The following is a 16,440-nucleotide window of genomic DNA, read 5'->3' on the forward strand; positions in this document are numbered from 1 at the left end:
CATCAATTTCTCCCTTTATGTTCATTAGTATGTGCTTTATGTATTTAAGTGCTCTAATACATGTGTTGGGTACACAGATATTTACAAATGTTACATCCTCTTGTTGGACTGCTTTATCATTCTGTAATGCCCTTCTTTGTCTCTAATTACAGTCTTTGTTTTGAAGTCTATTTTGTCTTGTAGAAGTACTGCTGATTTTTTGCCTTTTTTTTTTTTTTTGCTTCCATTTACATGGTGAATGTTTTTCCATCCCTTTACTTTCAATTTGTATGTGTCTTTATGTCTAAGGTGAGTCTCTTATAGCCAGCATACAGAAGGGTCTTGTATTTTTATCCATTCCACCACCCTCTCTCTTTTGATTGAAGCATTCAGGCTATTTACATTTAAAGTTATTATTGATAGGTATGTATTTATTGCTATTTTGTCCCTTGTTTCATGGTTGTTTTGTAGTTCTTCTCTGTTCCTTCTTCTCTTGCTTTGTGACTGAATAGTGTTATATTTGGCTTTCTTTCTATTTTTTGTGTATGTATCATAGGTTTGGGGTTTTGTGGTTGCCATGAGTGAACCATATAACTTGTTTTTAATAATAAAGCTGAAGAACAGCATTAGCCTGACATAACAAGGATATAATAATATGCACATGAGACTAATCATATGCACATGGGACTAATAGATTTTATTGTCCTACAATTCCTTGATAAGTGGCCATCATTCTATATATATTTGATTAAGCAGAATACCTAAATATGATGGATAAGTAGAGTATTAAGATGCTCTCTTAGGGTGCCTGGGGTGGCTCAGTCGGTTGGGCATCCGACTTTGGCTCAGGTCATGATCTCACTGTTCATGAGTTCAAGCCCCGCATCGGGGTCTGTGCTGACAGCTCAGAGCCTGGAGCCTACTTTTGATTCTGTGTCTGCCTCTCTCTCTGCCCCTCCCCTGCTCATGCTGTGTCTCTGTCTCTCAAAAATAAATAAATGTAAAAAAAATTTTTTAAAAGATGCTCTCCTAATGCCTGACAAATGATTTATCTAAAACTTTAAGAATGTGAATTTTTTGCTAAAGAACTTCAACCCAGAAATGATTTTACTAAACTCAGCAAATAGCCATCATCATAAGTATAATATGGATCAATTCTCATTACCTAAGTATACATTTTCATGTGGCAGTGTGGGACTGTAAATTAAACATGCACGGTGCAGCATGTTAGGAACTTACAACATAATTTGTAGGTATCAGTACACAGATACTATAAGAACATCAAATAAAATATGGTACAAAGTGCGTGAGAGCATTTATATCATTTACCAATTATTTTCTACTTTATCTCTTCCTGTAGAGTTTGAGATTTTTACCATGAGTGTGCATTACTTACATAATTAAACACCCCACACAAATGTTTTCTCAAGGGTTAATATATCTCCTTCTCCCTGTTTTTCTTGCCCATTAAGTACAACTATATGAGCTGACAATTTGGGGAGATGAGACTACATTAACTATACTTCCTAATCTGCCTACCACTCTACAAATTAAGTCAGTTTCAAACTGCCCATGATAACATATAATAAGTCAATGGAAGCACTTCAAAGCCAGAAAGCACTTGTGGTTGGATGTAGAAGATGATATAATGATTTGTAGTTGCACAGAACCTTTCATCTAGGAATTTAAAACAGCTTCATACTCATCATCTCCCTGATAGACAGCACCCTTCCATAGTAGCCCTGACACCTGCCCCAAGTAATGTAAGGAAACTGCAGGCAGAATTAAGAATGGACTTCTAAAGACTTAATTTACAGTCATCTACATTTAATCAGTCATCTACATTTTAACAACAAAGCAAGACGAACAAGTTCACTGAGCTTATAGGACATTCAATAAATCTACAGAATAAAAATTCTTAACTGAAAGTAATCCACTTTGCTTAGCAGATTGTCTACTTGCAAAAATATGAAAGTGATTTTAAACTTATTACAAAAGTTGTTCTCTGTTCACAAAAAATAGATCCCAGCAACCAGAAAGGTTGATGACTAAATTTGCAAAACTATTTAAGTAAACATTATTTATCTTTTCTACCAAATTCTTGCCATGTCACTTAATATAAATTGTCATTCATTTTAAATGAAGAAAGCTTTATATTTTTGTGCTTGGGTCAAAACAATCTCCTCTTATTCTTTGCCCCTTCCCTAAAGAGAAAACACAAACCTCGATCTTGGAGTCATTTTTGTTGGTGTTGGCACACCTTCTGAAATTTTATACGGATTCTTCAGGGGTGATATATAGATGTTTCCCCCAGGAATTCGTAAAGGTGAACTAGAAAACTTGTAAGGGCTTCGAGGAATGTGAGGTATTGGTGACAAAGTCGGGGGCTAAGGCAAAAACAAAAAGTAGATTATTTTTTTAATGTTTTAATGAGATCCATTGTTTTATAAATAGAGTTTCCCAGTCAAAGGATACTTCCGACATACCCTGGTAGAAGCATACTGCAAAATATTTGTTTTAAGTCTCTGCATGAAGACTGAGTTATAGAATACTATAATGGAATCATACTCCTCTTCTCTGATCAAAACTCGTTTGAATGTCTGAGGAGGAAGAATAAAAACAACTGTTAAATGAATTGAGAAATTTATCTCTTTAGATTTTCTTTATAAATAATTCATAATATGTTTGAACAGTAAGAATCACATACTATGTAGTAAAAAATCACCTGAAAAAGCCTTCTTAGGTTTAGATTATAGCTGCTCTACCAGAAGTGAAATGTGATGCATTTTTTTTTAAAGTTTGTTTATTTACTTTGAGATAGAGAGAAAGAAAGAGAAAGAGAGAAAGAGAAAGAAAAAGAAAAAGAGTTGGGGAGGGAGGGAGGAAAAGAGAGAATCCTGGGTAGGTTCTGCCCTGTCAGCATGGAGCCCAATGCGGGGCTTGAACTCATGAACTATGAGATCATGACCTGAGCCGAAACCAAGAGCTGGACACTTAATTGACTGAGCCACCCAGGTGCCCTGAAACATCACAGGTATTTTTTATGTATATATACATGTAAAGTTTATTACAAATATTCCTCTTTTTTGGAGGGATACAGTATTCCTTATTAACTTTAAAATATAAATTTGGATATTAAAATGTCTTAACTTTCTAATTCCATTTTAGTTACAAATAATTAATAACATAAAAGTAAAAAGTTGACAGGTGAATTTATATAATAAGGTCAGAATATATGGTCTAATTAATGACTTAAGTTATCTATATTATGGATATGGATATATCTAAAATCTTACCATGGAAGGTTACTTACCTCCTGAACAGCATGAGGAAGATCCTTGTATGCTGTTACAATGATTTTGAATTTAAGGTCTATATTCTTCACTTTGCAAATGCCATACATGGAACACATCATAATCTAGTAAATCAATGTAATATAAAAATATCAGAATTTTGTTACATAGTTGTGTTCTAAAGAGTACTCTGTTATCTTTCTTTTAGCTTCAAAAAAAAAAAAACGGAAGCTTAAGTTCCTACAGGATTATTTTTTCTAATCCTGAGCCCAGTTTGAAAGTTGATGTGAAGTGTTTAGCCCAAATTGTGTTTAAGGGACAAAATGCAAATAGCCAAATCTCAATTATTAGAATTGATCATCTGGTTTGTAAATAACTCTAACCTTCACCCGTTACTTAAATTTTTCCCAGAAAAGCTGAAACTCGAATGAGTTAACTGTGCAACTAGCACTTAAGAAGAAAAAAAGCCAGTTGTGTAAAAGGTTCAAACTATCAGATAAAATAATACTGAATACATTTGGTGATAGTGGTAAGGGGACTTTCTAGCAAGGGGCAGGAGAGAGTCTTTGTATTGTAGATAATGTTCCTGATTTGGAGGCAGGTTATGCAGGTGAGTTCAGCTGATGAATCTGCATTAAGATGTATCCTTATGATACATGGATGTTTCTATATGCATATTATATTTCAATAAAAAAATTTAATATAAAAATTAGATTAGAAATTATTCTCTATGAACTTAAAAATAAAAATTTATTCATTTGCATGAATTTTATTGCCAAATTTAAGTATTCATATCTCTGCAACATTCTTGCTTATATATACTATCGCCGGGAATATCTATTCACCATCCCTTGTTCAGCAACCTACCAGCCCCAATTCTGGTCTCCCCATTCAGAATGCCATCCAATAACTTCTTTGCTAATTCACATTTTTTTCCTACTTCAGTTCTTTTCCTAAGGTTTCTCTCTGCAAAAATCTTCTTGATTCAAGATACCTAATCTCTTTAGAAACCCTTAGCACTACTGTCTTTCTATATTGTAGAAAAGCAGAACCAAAAAGGCAATGAGTGCCTACTTTTAAAAATCCAACATCCTAGAATTTATATATCCAAATATTTATTCTCTTGTAAAATATACATATTTGTAGGTTATACCCTTATACACTAGTGTACCTTTTGCTAAAAATATTCTTATTGGGAACATTACTACTGACCTTACAGAAATAAAAGGATTTTAAGGGAACATTATGAACAATTGCATACCAACAAAACAACTATCTAAGATGGACTGGAAAATTTTAAGAAAAGACACAAACTACCAAAACTGACTAAAGAAGAAATAGAAAATATGAGCTTTCATTAATAAAAAACTATCCACAAACAAAAGCCCAGGCCTAGATGGCTTCACTGGTGAGTTCTACCAAACATTAAAAAAAAAAATCAATACCAATTCTTCACAAACTCTTCTGAAATTAAAAGAGGAGGGAACACTTTCCAATTAATTCTGTGAGGTCAGTAGTACTCAAAAACAGACATCAGAGGAGAATTACCATTATCTCTTATGATTACAGATGTAAAAATCCTTAACAAAAACAAGCTGAATCAGCAGCATATCTAATGTGCTATGTGACCAAGTAGGAATCATTCCAGAAATGCAAGGCTGGTTTAACATACTGAAGAATTAATTAACACAATACACCACAATACAATAAAAAGGAAAAAACCCAATGATCATCTCAATAGATACAGAAAAAAGCATTTGAAAACAGCATTCAATACCCTTTTGTGATAAAAACACTCAATAAACTAAGAATAGATGGGGACTTCCACTACCTGATAAAGGGCATATACAGAAACTCCATAGCTAACAATACATTTAATGGTGGAAGACTGAATGCTTTCCCCTGAGGTCAGGAATAAGACAAGGATGTCCCCTTTCACCACTTTCATTCAGTACTGTATTGGAGGTTCTATGCCAAAGCAATTTGACAAGTAAAGGAAATAACAGTCATCTAGATTGCAAAGGAAGAAGTAAAACTACCTCTATTTGAAGATATATGAGCTTATATATTGAAAATAGTAAGGAATCCACTAAAAACTATTACAACTGATAAATTACTTCAGCAAAACTGTAAGATAATATGATTAATATATGAAAATTAATTGTATTTCCATACACTAGCAATGAACAATCCAAATAAGAAATTAAAGAGACAACTTCAGTTACAATAGTGTTAAAAGGAATCAACTACTTAGGTCTAAATTGAATATAACAAATGCAAGACTGTACTCTGAAAACTTAAAAACGTTACTGAAAAAATTAAAGAACATCTAAATAACTGGAAAGACATCACATGTTCATGGACTGGAATACTTAATATTGTTAAGATGACAGAGCTGCTCAAACTGATTTATGACTCAGTACAATCCCTATCAAAATTCCAGTTGCCTTCTTTGTACAAATTGACAAGATGATCCTAAAATTCATACAGAAATGGAAGCTTCAGAACAGCACAACAAATCTTGAAAAAGAAGAGTAAAACTGGGGTATCATGCTTCCCTACAGATCAATGCAGTACAATTAAGAGACCAGAAATGAACTTTTACATATATATAGTTAGTTGATTTTTGACAACTGTCAAGAGGGAAAGAAAAGACTTTTCAAGAAATGGTGCTGGAACAAGCAGTATTCACACACAAAAGAACGAAGTTAGAATCCTATCTCACACCATACAGAAAAATTAACTCAAAAAAAAAAAAAGTAAGAGCTAGAAGGGGAATTAATCATGTTTATTATTCATTTTCAATTACAAGTAGATTTTTCAGAACATTAAATTGTTCATACTCATTTTTCCCAGGCTCTGAGAAAAATGGAGAAAAATAAGGATAAACCTTGGTGGTCTCTGATTTGGCAATGGTTTTTTAGATATGACACCAAAAGCACTAGCATCAAAAGAAAAAAAACAGATAAACTGAACATGATCAAAATTTTTTTATATTAAGTATAATTTATTGTCAAATTGGTTTCCATACAACACCCAGTGGAATATGATCAAAATTTAAAACTTGTGTGCCTCAAAGGACACCATCAAAAAAGTGAAAAAGACAACTCAGAACTGGAAAAAACACTTGCAAATCATATGAAATAAGGGACTTTTATGTAGACAACATGAAGAACCCTTATAAATCAATAATAAATAGACACTCAAAAATTATGTAAATGATCTGGATATTTCTCTAAAGAAGATAAACAAATGGCCACTAAGCACATGAAAAGTGTGTTTAATGTTCAATCAGTATCATTAGCAATTAGGGAAATGAAAACCAAAACCATAAAGAGATATCACTCTATACGCACTAGGATGAGTATAATTAAAAAAGCAAATAAGAAGTTGATGAGGATGTGGAGAAACTAGAACCTCATACACCGCTGGTAGGAATGTAAAATGGTGTGGGTAAGTTGGAAAATAATCTGGCCAGGCTTCAAAGGTTAAACACAGTTATTATATGACCTGACACCCTGTCAGGTATACATCCAGAAAACTGGAAACATATATCCACACAAAACTTGTACATACATGTTCACAGTAACATTAATCATGGTAGCCCAAAAATATAAAGTAAATGTACACTAAATGATGAACAGATATATATGACGTGGTATATCCATACAATGGAATATTATTCAGCAATAAAAAGGAATGAAGTACTTATACAAGCTATAACACAGATAAGCAATGAAAACACTATACTAAATAAAAGAAGCCAGACACAAAAGACAACATATTATATGACTGCAATTATTAAAAATGTCCAGAATAGGCAAATCTACAGAGATAGAAAGACTAGTATTGCCTGGGGATGGAGGGAGTGGGGGAACAGGGGGTAAGTACTTAAGGGTATGGTGTTTCTTTCTGGCATGATAAAAAAACTGTTTTAAAAGTGTTTGACGATGCTTGCACAACTCCATGAATATACTAAAAACCACTGGGGTGTATACTTTAATTTGTATGGTATGTGAATCACATCTCAATAAATTGTTACTAAAAAATATATATATATTCTTATTATTCGGTACAGAGAAGAAAAATGAAGATGTGAGAGATGGTTCTCTGTAAATTAAATCTTTTAGTCATTAGTTTGTTCATTCATTCAAACAGTAGGCACTGTTTTAGATAAACTTGGGTTTTTTTAATAAGTTTTTTAATGTTCATTTATTTTTGAGAGACAGAGAGAGAGACAGAGTGCAAGCAGGTGACGGGCAGAGAGAGGGAGACACAGAATCTGAAGCAGGCTCCAGGCTCTGAGCTGTCAGCACAGACCCTGATGCGGGGCTTGAACTCATGAACAGCGAGATCATGACCTGAGCCAAAGTTAGACGCTTACCCGACAGAGCCACCCAGGTGCCCCCAGATCAAATTGTTCTTAAATTTCATGCTTTTTCCATACTAACATGAAATCTAGTTTACCACAAGACAGAAAAAGTCCACAATAAATGGTTTCTTCAATGATTTGTGTAAACAAGATCTTTTAGGTCATTATGCAAGTTACTAAAATACTCTCAAGCTCTAAAGCTCTAAGAAGTACAGCGAAATTACAAAACGTAGCTAACAAGTGCACATATATTAAGTCTGCAAAATTGATTTGGCTTCTCATTTGAATCTAATCTTTTAAGAAATCAGTATAGAGTTAACAAATAAGTAGGAGAAGAGAAGTGAACTACATTATTACCTGATCCAAATGCCTGTCTCTCATGAGTTCATACTCATTTTGCAGTGTGTGCTGAAAAAGGGTCCAGATGATGTGTTCCAGTTCAGGGTGGTCAGACAGAAGGCGTGCACACAGGGTATTTAGTCGAAGATAGGCCAGTCGGTACACTGGAGACATAAGGGGAATTAATCATGTTTATTATTCATTTTCAATTACAAGTGGATTTTTCAGAACATTAAATTGTTATAACCATAACACTGTTAAACAGCACCTTTTTTTCAAGTTTTTATTTAGATTCCAGTTAGTTAACATGTAATATTAGTTCCAGGTGTAGAATTCACTGATTCATTACTTACATGCAACACCCAGCGCTCATCACAAGTGCCCTCCTTAATACCCATCACCTCTTTAAGCCACTCCCTACCTGCCCTTTGGTAACCAACAGCTTGTTGTCTATAGTTAAGAGTTTCTTGGTTTGCCTCTTTTTTTCCTCTATGTGCATTTTTTTTTTTGTTTTTTAAATTCTACAAATGAGTGAAATCATGGTACCTGTCCTCTGACCAACTTATTTCACTTAGCATAATACTCTCTAGCTCCATCCACATTGTTGCAAATGCCAAGATTTCATCCTTCTTTTTTATTTTGAGAGAGAGAGGGGGGAGAGAGCATGCAGGCAGGGGAGGGCAGAGGTAGAGGGGGAGGGAGGGAGGGAGGGAGGGAGGGAGAGAGGGAGAGAGAGAGAGAGAGAGAGAGAGAGAGAGAGAGAGAGAGAGGAGGGAGTGAAGGAGAGAATCCCAAGTAGTCTCCATGCTCAGCATGGAGCCCAATGTGGGGCTCGAACCCATCCATGAACCATAAGATCATGAGCTGAAATCAAGAGTCGAACACTTAACCAACTGGGTCACTCAGGCACCCCAAGATTTCATTGTTTTTGATGGTTAATATTCCATTGTGTGTGTGTATATATATATGCGCACGTGTGTGTATATACACATATGTATGTATATATGTGTGTGTACACACATACACGTACATACACACATACCACCTCTTCTTTATCCATGGACATTTGGGCTCTTTCCATAATTTGGTTATTGTTGATAATACTGCTATAACCATCAGGGTGCGTGTTATCCCTTCCAAATTACATTTCTGTATCCTTTGGGTAAATACCTAATAGTGCAATTGCTGGATCATAGGATAATTCTATTTTTAACTTTTTAAGGAATGTCCATACTGTTTTCCAGGGTGGCTGCACCAGTTTGCATTCCCACCAACAGTAAACAGCATTTTAACAGTAACCTCAGCTACCTCCATCACTATTTTCTTTATGAGCTAATAATCCCTAGTCTTAGTGCAGAGCTATGTACATAGAAGGCAAACTAGCCCTTGGATACTAACATAAGATTTATTTAGAGAGTCTATAAAAAATACTACTGGGATACAGGTTTGGAGAAAAGGAATACACAAAATTGAGGGTTTTTTTCCCATCTACTTTATATATTAATGACCTTTGTTTTAATTACACCTTTCAAAGACTCATAAAGTAGTCAGAATTTTTTTTTTTTAATTTTTTTTTTAACGTTTATTTATTTTTGAGACAGAGAGAGACAGAGCATGAACGGGGGAGGGTCAGAGAGAGAGGGAGACACAGAATCTGAAACAGGCTCCAGGCTCTGAGCTGTCAGCACAGAGCCCGACGCGGGGCTCAAACTCACGGACCGTGAGATCATGACCTGAGCCGAAGTCAGACGCTTAACCGACCAAGCCACCCAGGCGCCCCAGTAGTCAGAATTTTTAAGGTAACTACTCTACTGGGTCACACTTTAGCATGCATTAGACTTGCCTTGGAAGGCTTGTTAAAATAAGGATTTTCTTTTTTTGTTTGTTTGGTTTTTTTTTGCATGTCCTTCTAGAGTTTCTGATTGAGTATAGTTCTAAGTGGAGCCTAAACAAAAATTTTCCTTTCTACAAATTTTCAGGTGAGGTGGATTCTGCTTTTGGGGACCACACTCGCTAACACTGCTCTAACTTAAGGGATATGTTACAATATGCCTATAAAACTCAGTATATTTCTGACCTGAATAAAATCAGAAAAAGTATTTATCGCAGAGGAATCTGGCTTTTCATGTTCCTTCAGAGAGCTTCAAGTGCGTGTTCACTTGCACACAGAGCTGACCCTTAAACAACATGGGTTTGAACTGTGAGGGTCCATTTATACATGGATTTTTTTTTATAAATACAGGACAGTACTATAAATGTATTTTCCTTATGATTTTTTTAAAGTTTATTTTGAGAGAGACGGAGCATGAGCAGAGGAGACACAGAGAGAGAGAGAGAGAGAGAGAGGACGGAGAGGGAGAAGGAGAGGGAGAGAGAGAGAGAGAGACAGAGAGAGAGAGAGAGAGAGAGACAGAGAGAGAATCTCAAGCTGGCTCTGAAGGGTCAGCGCAGAGCCTGAGGTAGGGGCTCAAACTCATGAAACTGTGAGATCATGACCTAAGCCGAAGTCAAGAGTTGGATGCTTCACTGACTGAGCCACCCAGGCATCCCTGATTTTCTTAATAACACTTTTCTCTAACTTCCTTTATTGTAAGAGTACAGTATATAATACATATACAAAATACGTGTCAATTGTTTACGCTGTCGGTGAGACTTCTAGTCAACAGTAGGCTATGAGTAAAGTTTCTGGGGAGTCAAAAGCTGTATGTAGATTTCTGGCTTCATGGGGGATCAGAGCCCCTAACCCCTACATTGTTCAAGGGTCAGCTATATACACACATGCACAGACACAACTGCCCCACCTCATACACACAGAGAGAATGCTCTACAACCTAATTACCAGGAAATATGCCTGAACTAGACCACAGCACACTTTAACAGTCTTAACTTTACATACACACCTGAACAGTAGAGGTACTGTCAGGGGCAAACATTTCCAAAAACAAATTTGAAGGCATAACAAACGAGGCAGCAGCAATAATACCAACATCCAACACTTTTTGAGTGCTTACTATGTGCTAAGCCCTGTTTGAAGCATTTATGTGTTAATTAATTTAATTAACTCAAAAACCCTATAAGGTAGATTATTATTATAAAATAGATTATTATTATCATTTCCATTTTACAGACGAAGCAACTGAAGCACAGAGATAATAGGTGACAAAGTCAAACCTAGTAACCAGAAGGGCCATGTTTCAGAGGTCATGTTCTTGAAAGTAATCATCTACTAACCTTTTTTGTAAAAAAGTGAAAGGGAGGTAGATTTCAATGGCTTCTGAGTCTGGAAGGCTGAGGTTGCTTGTGCCTCTGTGTTTGCAGTAGAATTTACACGTGTAGTTCCTTTTTTCTTTGGGGATCTGATTGGAGAAAGATACCTAGACATATTCAAAGGAAAAGACTTCATTTGAAGTTCGCTAAGAGTCTCTTTCTCTTTCTCTGTCTCTCATGCACACACAAACACAGCTGTACACATGCATCTAAACATATCTATTTAGTTTGTTATTATACATCAAATTCCTTCATTCAGCAAGCTATTTAAATACAAGCTAGAAAAGATACTGCCTAAGAGGAAAACTAAGCTGGTTGTTACAATTTCTAACTATTTTAAGAAATGGCTTTTTCTGGGAGTTACTGCTTTACTTGAAAAAAAAAAGACAGCTACATTTGTATATATGCTCAATTTTAATAGTTACAGTGAGATTGAGATCATAAAATAACTCTAGCTTAAAAGAATAAGTTATTGACACCAAAATAGTGTTGTCATGTTTCTGATTCTCCTCTTAAAAATGTTGCATTGATAGGGCACCTGGTTGGGTCAGTCAGTTAGAGCATCCAACTCTTGGTTTCAGCTGAGGCCATGATCTCACAGTTCATGGGTTCGAACCCCACGTGGAACTCTGCACTGACAGCACACAGCCTGCTTGGGATTCTCTCTCTCTCTCTCTCTCTCTCTCTCTCTCTCTCTCTCTGTCTCTCTGTCTCTAAGCTAATAAACTTAAAAAAATGTTTCAGTGATAACTATGGTTCATATATATGATAAAACTTAAGTTATACACACACACATACCACCTAAATTACACAGTACAGAATTCTATCTAATACTTCAGATAACATTATCAAGGAAGATTTGTACCTGTATACTAAACATGTCAGGCATAAATCAAGGAAGATATTAGTAAATATTATATCTCAATTTCTGACATTCTACCACTCTTGTGTTACCTTTTATAGGATAATCCAGAGCTACAATCCTATAATCCAATAACTATAGTATTATATATATATATATATACACACATATATATAATATATATTATATATAATATAATATATATAGTTATAATATTATATATAATATACATAGTTATATTATATATAACTATAGTATTAGTTAACACTACATATGTTAACTAATACACTAAGAAAAGGGAATCACCATCATAATCTTTAAAAAATTTTTTTTTTTCAACGTTTATTTATTTTTGGGACAGAGAGAGACAGAGCATGAACGGGGGAGGGGCAGAGAGAGAGGGAGACACAGAATCAGAAACAGGCTCCAGGCTCTGAGCCATCAGCCCAGAGCCCGACGCGGGGCTCGAACTCCCGGACCGCGAGATCGTGACCTGGCTGAAGTCGGACGCTTAACCGACTGCGCCACCCAGGCGCCCCAACCATCATAATCTTTTAAGTAACAGGGTCTAGTCTACTTCCAATCTTGTATTTCCCTTAAATTCACTAATTCATAATATTGTAGACAAATTTAACTTGGATAGAAGTTAATCTCCCTTGAGTTCTAGGTACAAATATTCAATTACCTACAGGACATCACTACTTGAATCTCAAACTTAAGAAGGCCAAAGGGGAGCTCTTGATTTCTTCCCTCTGTTTTTCCCGTTTCAATAAATGGCTCCACATTACATCCTGTTTCTTAAGTCTAAAATATAGGAGTTATGTTTAATTTCTTCCTCTTCCCAATTCCTCAAACTCAATGCAAAATGAAATCTTATTAAATCTTCCTCTAAAATACATCCTAGATCTTTCCATTTCTTTCTATCTCTACTGATGTATCTTAGACCAAGTCACCTACCTCTCTCACTTGGACTATGGAAATTATCTCCAAACTGGTCTTCCTACTTCTTCTTTACCCTCCTCCAAACCTATCTGCACTTCAAAGAGCAGCTAGAAAATGGCTCTTTAAAAATACAAATTATAGCAAGCTGCACCCTTACTTAAAACTTTAATGCTTTCCCACTGCCCTTCTAAAATCCAAACCCCTTCCTATGGCCCATGGAAACCTAAAAGGTCCAGCCCTGGTTTGCCTCTCCAAACTTGTCTTATTGTACCTCCAACCTCCTCTTGCTCACTTTACCCCAAGCACACTGGGATTTCCTTCTGTTCCTCAGACCAGCTAAGTCTGATCTGCCCTAGGGCCACCACACTTACTGTTTGCTCTGCCTGGAATGCATATCATGAAGATTCATGCCTGGTCAGCATCCATCTGTCCTTGAGGTGTCAGGTGCAATATCACTTTATTAGAAAAAGTTTCCTTAAACATTCCTACACTCTCAGTTTCTCGCTTTCATATCACTTATTTCCATTATAAAACTTAATATACTCTAGTTTTTTTTCTTTTTAAGTAATCTCTACTCCCAACACGGGGCTTGAACTCATGACCCTGAGATCAAGGGTCACATGCTCTACTGACTGAGCCAGCCGGGCACCCCAAACCTAGTATACTCTAAAAGCACATCATATATTAGTTTACTTCCTCCATAATATAAGCACTATGAAGAGAAGAACCTAGTCCACCTTACCCACCTTTTATTCCCAGAGTCTAGAAAACTTCCTGGCACTTAGACAACTGCTTACTGAATTAAAGAAAAAGATAATGCTTGATTATTTACATTAATGCATAACTTAGCCAACAAATTTATATGTAAAGGCAGAAGCGTCATATGCTAGAAATAGTTTGGGTACAAGTTAGCATGGAAAGGACATCTCTGGAAAGTAGTCCCTGAACTAATCACAGAGCACTATAATGTCAATTCCTAGACAAAACTAAATAGAAACAACATTAGGTACACTTCTATGAAAGGCAGAAGAGCTAGAATGCTTAGGAGCATGCACTTCAGGGTCAGATTGCTTGGGTTTGATTTCTGTTGAGTTTTGGCAAGTTACCTTATTCCTCTAATTCCTATTTTATAGAGAACTGAGGCTGATATCAGTATTTATCACCTTATAGGGATGTTATGAAGACCAAATGGGAAAAAAAAAAACAATCTCAAGTATTTAGCCAACTGTCCAGCCCATAGTGAACCCTCAATAAATATTAGCTATTTGCTTTTTTCTTCCATTATCGTCACCATCATCATCATCGTGTACCTATTAACTGATTTAGTTTCATATCCTACGCTAATCCCTATGCCTATCCTATGCTTTACCCCAAATGCATTGATCTGTACTCCCTGAAAATGTTTCCCACTTTCTTGGCATTACACTTTGGAACTCATGCCATTTCTGACTCTTGGAACACCTTCTGTCTCCTCCCTCCTCTCCAGTTTCCATAGAGAAATCCTACTTTCCATCTTTCAGACCTAACTAAATTGCCATCTCTGCCATGAAAACTATCCTCATTACATCAAACATGAGTGATTTCAGTAGCACTTGGTACCACTTTTATATGATCTTGGATCATGTATCTTATATTCCTGCTCCCTCAAAGCAAGAACAATGTCTTATTCAAAATTCTATTCCTTACAGTTTCTATATAGTATCTTGCATTACACCATGCTCAAAACCTATTTGCAGGTTGAGTTAATAGCACAGCATACATTCTACTTACATATCTGCTGCAGTGTGATTACTCTGGAGAGGAAGGCTGAGAGTACAAGCAGATTCAAGGTGATCAGCTGGTCCTTCTCGGTCCTTTGCTTGTTTAATAAGATCAAATAAAGGTGAATCCTATATGAAACCAGATGACATTAAAACCACACTGGTAAGTATGATTTTCCCATGTGCATATCAAAATCCTACTGCCTGACATGGGGAGTGCTACCAAGTTAGTTACAATTGACAGCAGTGATTTAGAATTCAAATGAGATCCTTTTCTTCACTTTGAAAATACTGATTGCCAATTTTTGTTCTATATACATAAAATAAAGGGCCAGAAAAATGCATAACTTGAAATGCTTATGTTAGAAAAGAAAAGTTAGGGAGAAATACACAGAAAATACCTAAATATGGCACAAAGACAAATAATAAAGATATGAGCATAATTTAATGAAACTAAAAGATACATGCACTGTTTGATCACAAAGCTAGTAACTGGTTCTTTGAATTAACTAGAAAAATTAAATCTCCAGTCAGATTGAGAAAAAGAGAAGAAATAAACAGTAATAGGAACAAAAAGTGGGACTATTATCACAAAAATTAGGAAGATAATAGGGGATTGTTATGAATAGTTTTATGCCAATAAATGGGAAAACTTAGACCAAGTAGAAAATTCCACAGAAATATAAATGAACTAAACAATAAAATAAAGTAGTAATAGTCCTATATAAACTATTAAAAAACTAGAATCAGTAATTAAAAATCTCCCCATAAGGAAAATATTAGGCATATCAAACACCTTTGGTTTTACCGGCAAAGTCTACCAAACATAAAAAGAACAGATAATTACACTTTTACTCAAACTTTACTGACAATAGAAACATTCTTGATCTCATCTTATGAGGCTAGTATAACAATGATACTAAAACTCGTCAAGGACATCACAAAAAGGTAAGTTATACCCCATTCCCACTCGTGAACAGAGAGATAAAAATCTCTTCTTAACATCACTTTATTTCTATTATAGAACTATATACTCTATTTCTTTTTTTTTTTTTTTAAGTAACCTCTACTCCCAACATGGGGCTTGAACTCATGACCCTGAGATCAAGAGTATTTACACAAAGTGATGTGTAAACATAATTAAAAATTTTATAATGAAGTCATGAGTAACATTATTACTAATACTAATTTTTACAATGAGGACCATTTAACATTGAAGAAAAAGGTTCTAGGTGATAAGGCGTTCCTTCTATCTCACAAGTTTATTTTCTACTATAATATATAATCAGAGAAGTTGCTTATTTCTTACATTTGGAACTTACTTTCTTTTATGGCCTAATATATAAATACTTTTATAAACATTCCATGGGCACTGGAAAACTACTTTCAGCCTATAGAACTTTATATATCAATTACATGTTTACTAATTATAGCATTTACATCTTCTATATATTTATCTTTTGTCCACTTGAGCTATGGTGGGTTGGGAAGCATGAGTTAAAGTCTCCTTATACTAATAATGCATTTCTTACTATTTCATGTAAGAAGTTTTTTCTCAATGAATTTGAATACTATGCTACTGAGTGTATATTCAGAACTGTCAAATCTTTACACTAAAGATTGCAT

General features: G+C 35.2%; 1 protein-coding gene across 1 annotated transcript in view; it reads right to left on the reverse strand.

Moving 5' to 3' along the window:
• RB1 (RB transcriptional corepressor 1) overlaps positions 1 to 16,440 on the reverse strand; it is a 180,128-nt gene that overhangs the window by 11,674 nt on the left and 152,014 nt on the right. The window contains exons 18-23 of the mRNA XM_043578450.1: positions 14,825 to 14,943; positions 11,215 to 11,357; positions 8,002 to 8,147; positions 3,293 to 3,397; positions 2,466 to 2,579; positions 2,203 to 2,366 (exon numbers count right to left, since the gene is read on the reverse strand). Of these exons, the coding sequence (XP_043434385.1) occupies positions 2,203 to 2,366; positions 2,466 to 2,579; positions 3,293 to 3,397; positions 8,002 to 8,147; positions 11,215 to 11,357; positions 14,825 to 14,943 (791 nt within the window). The remainder of the gene's footprint in view (positions 1 to 2,202; positions 2,367 to 2,465; positions 2,580 to 3,292; positions 3,398 to 8,001; positions 8,148 to 11,214; positions 11,358 to 14,824; positions 14,944 to 16,440) is intronic.

This window comes from Prionailurus bengalensis, chromosome A1 (genome assembly GCF_016509475.1).
Source record: "Prionailurus bengalensis isolate Pbe53 chromosome A1, Fcat_Pben_1.1_paternal_pri, whole genome shotgun sequence".
Lineage (NCBI taxonomy): Eukaryota > Metazoa > Chordata > Mammalia > Carnivora > Felidae > Prionailurus > Prionailurus bengalensis.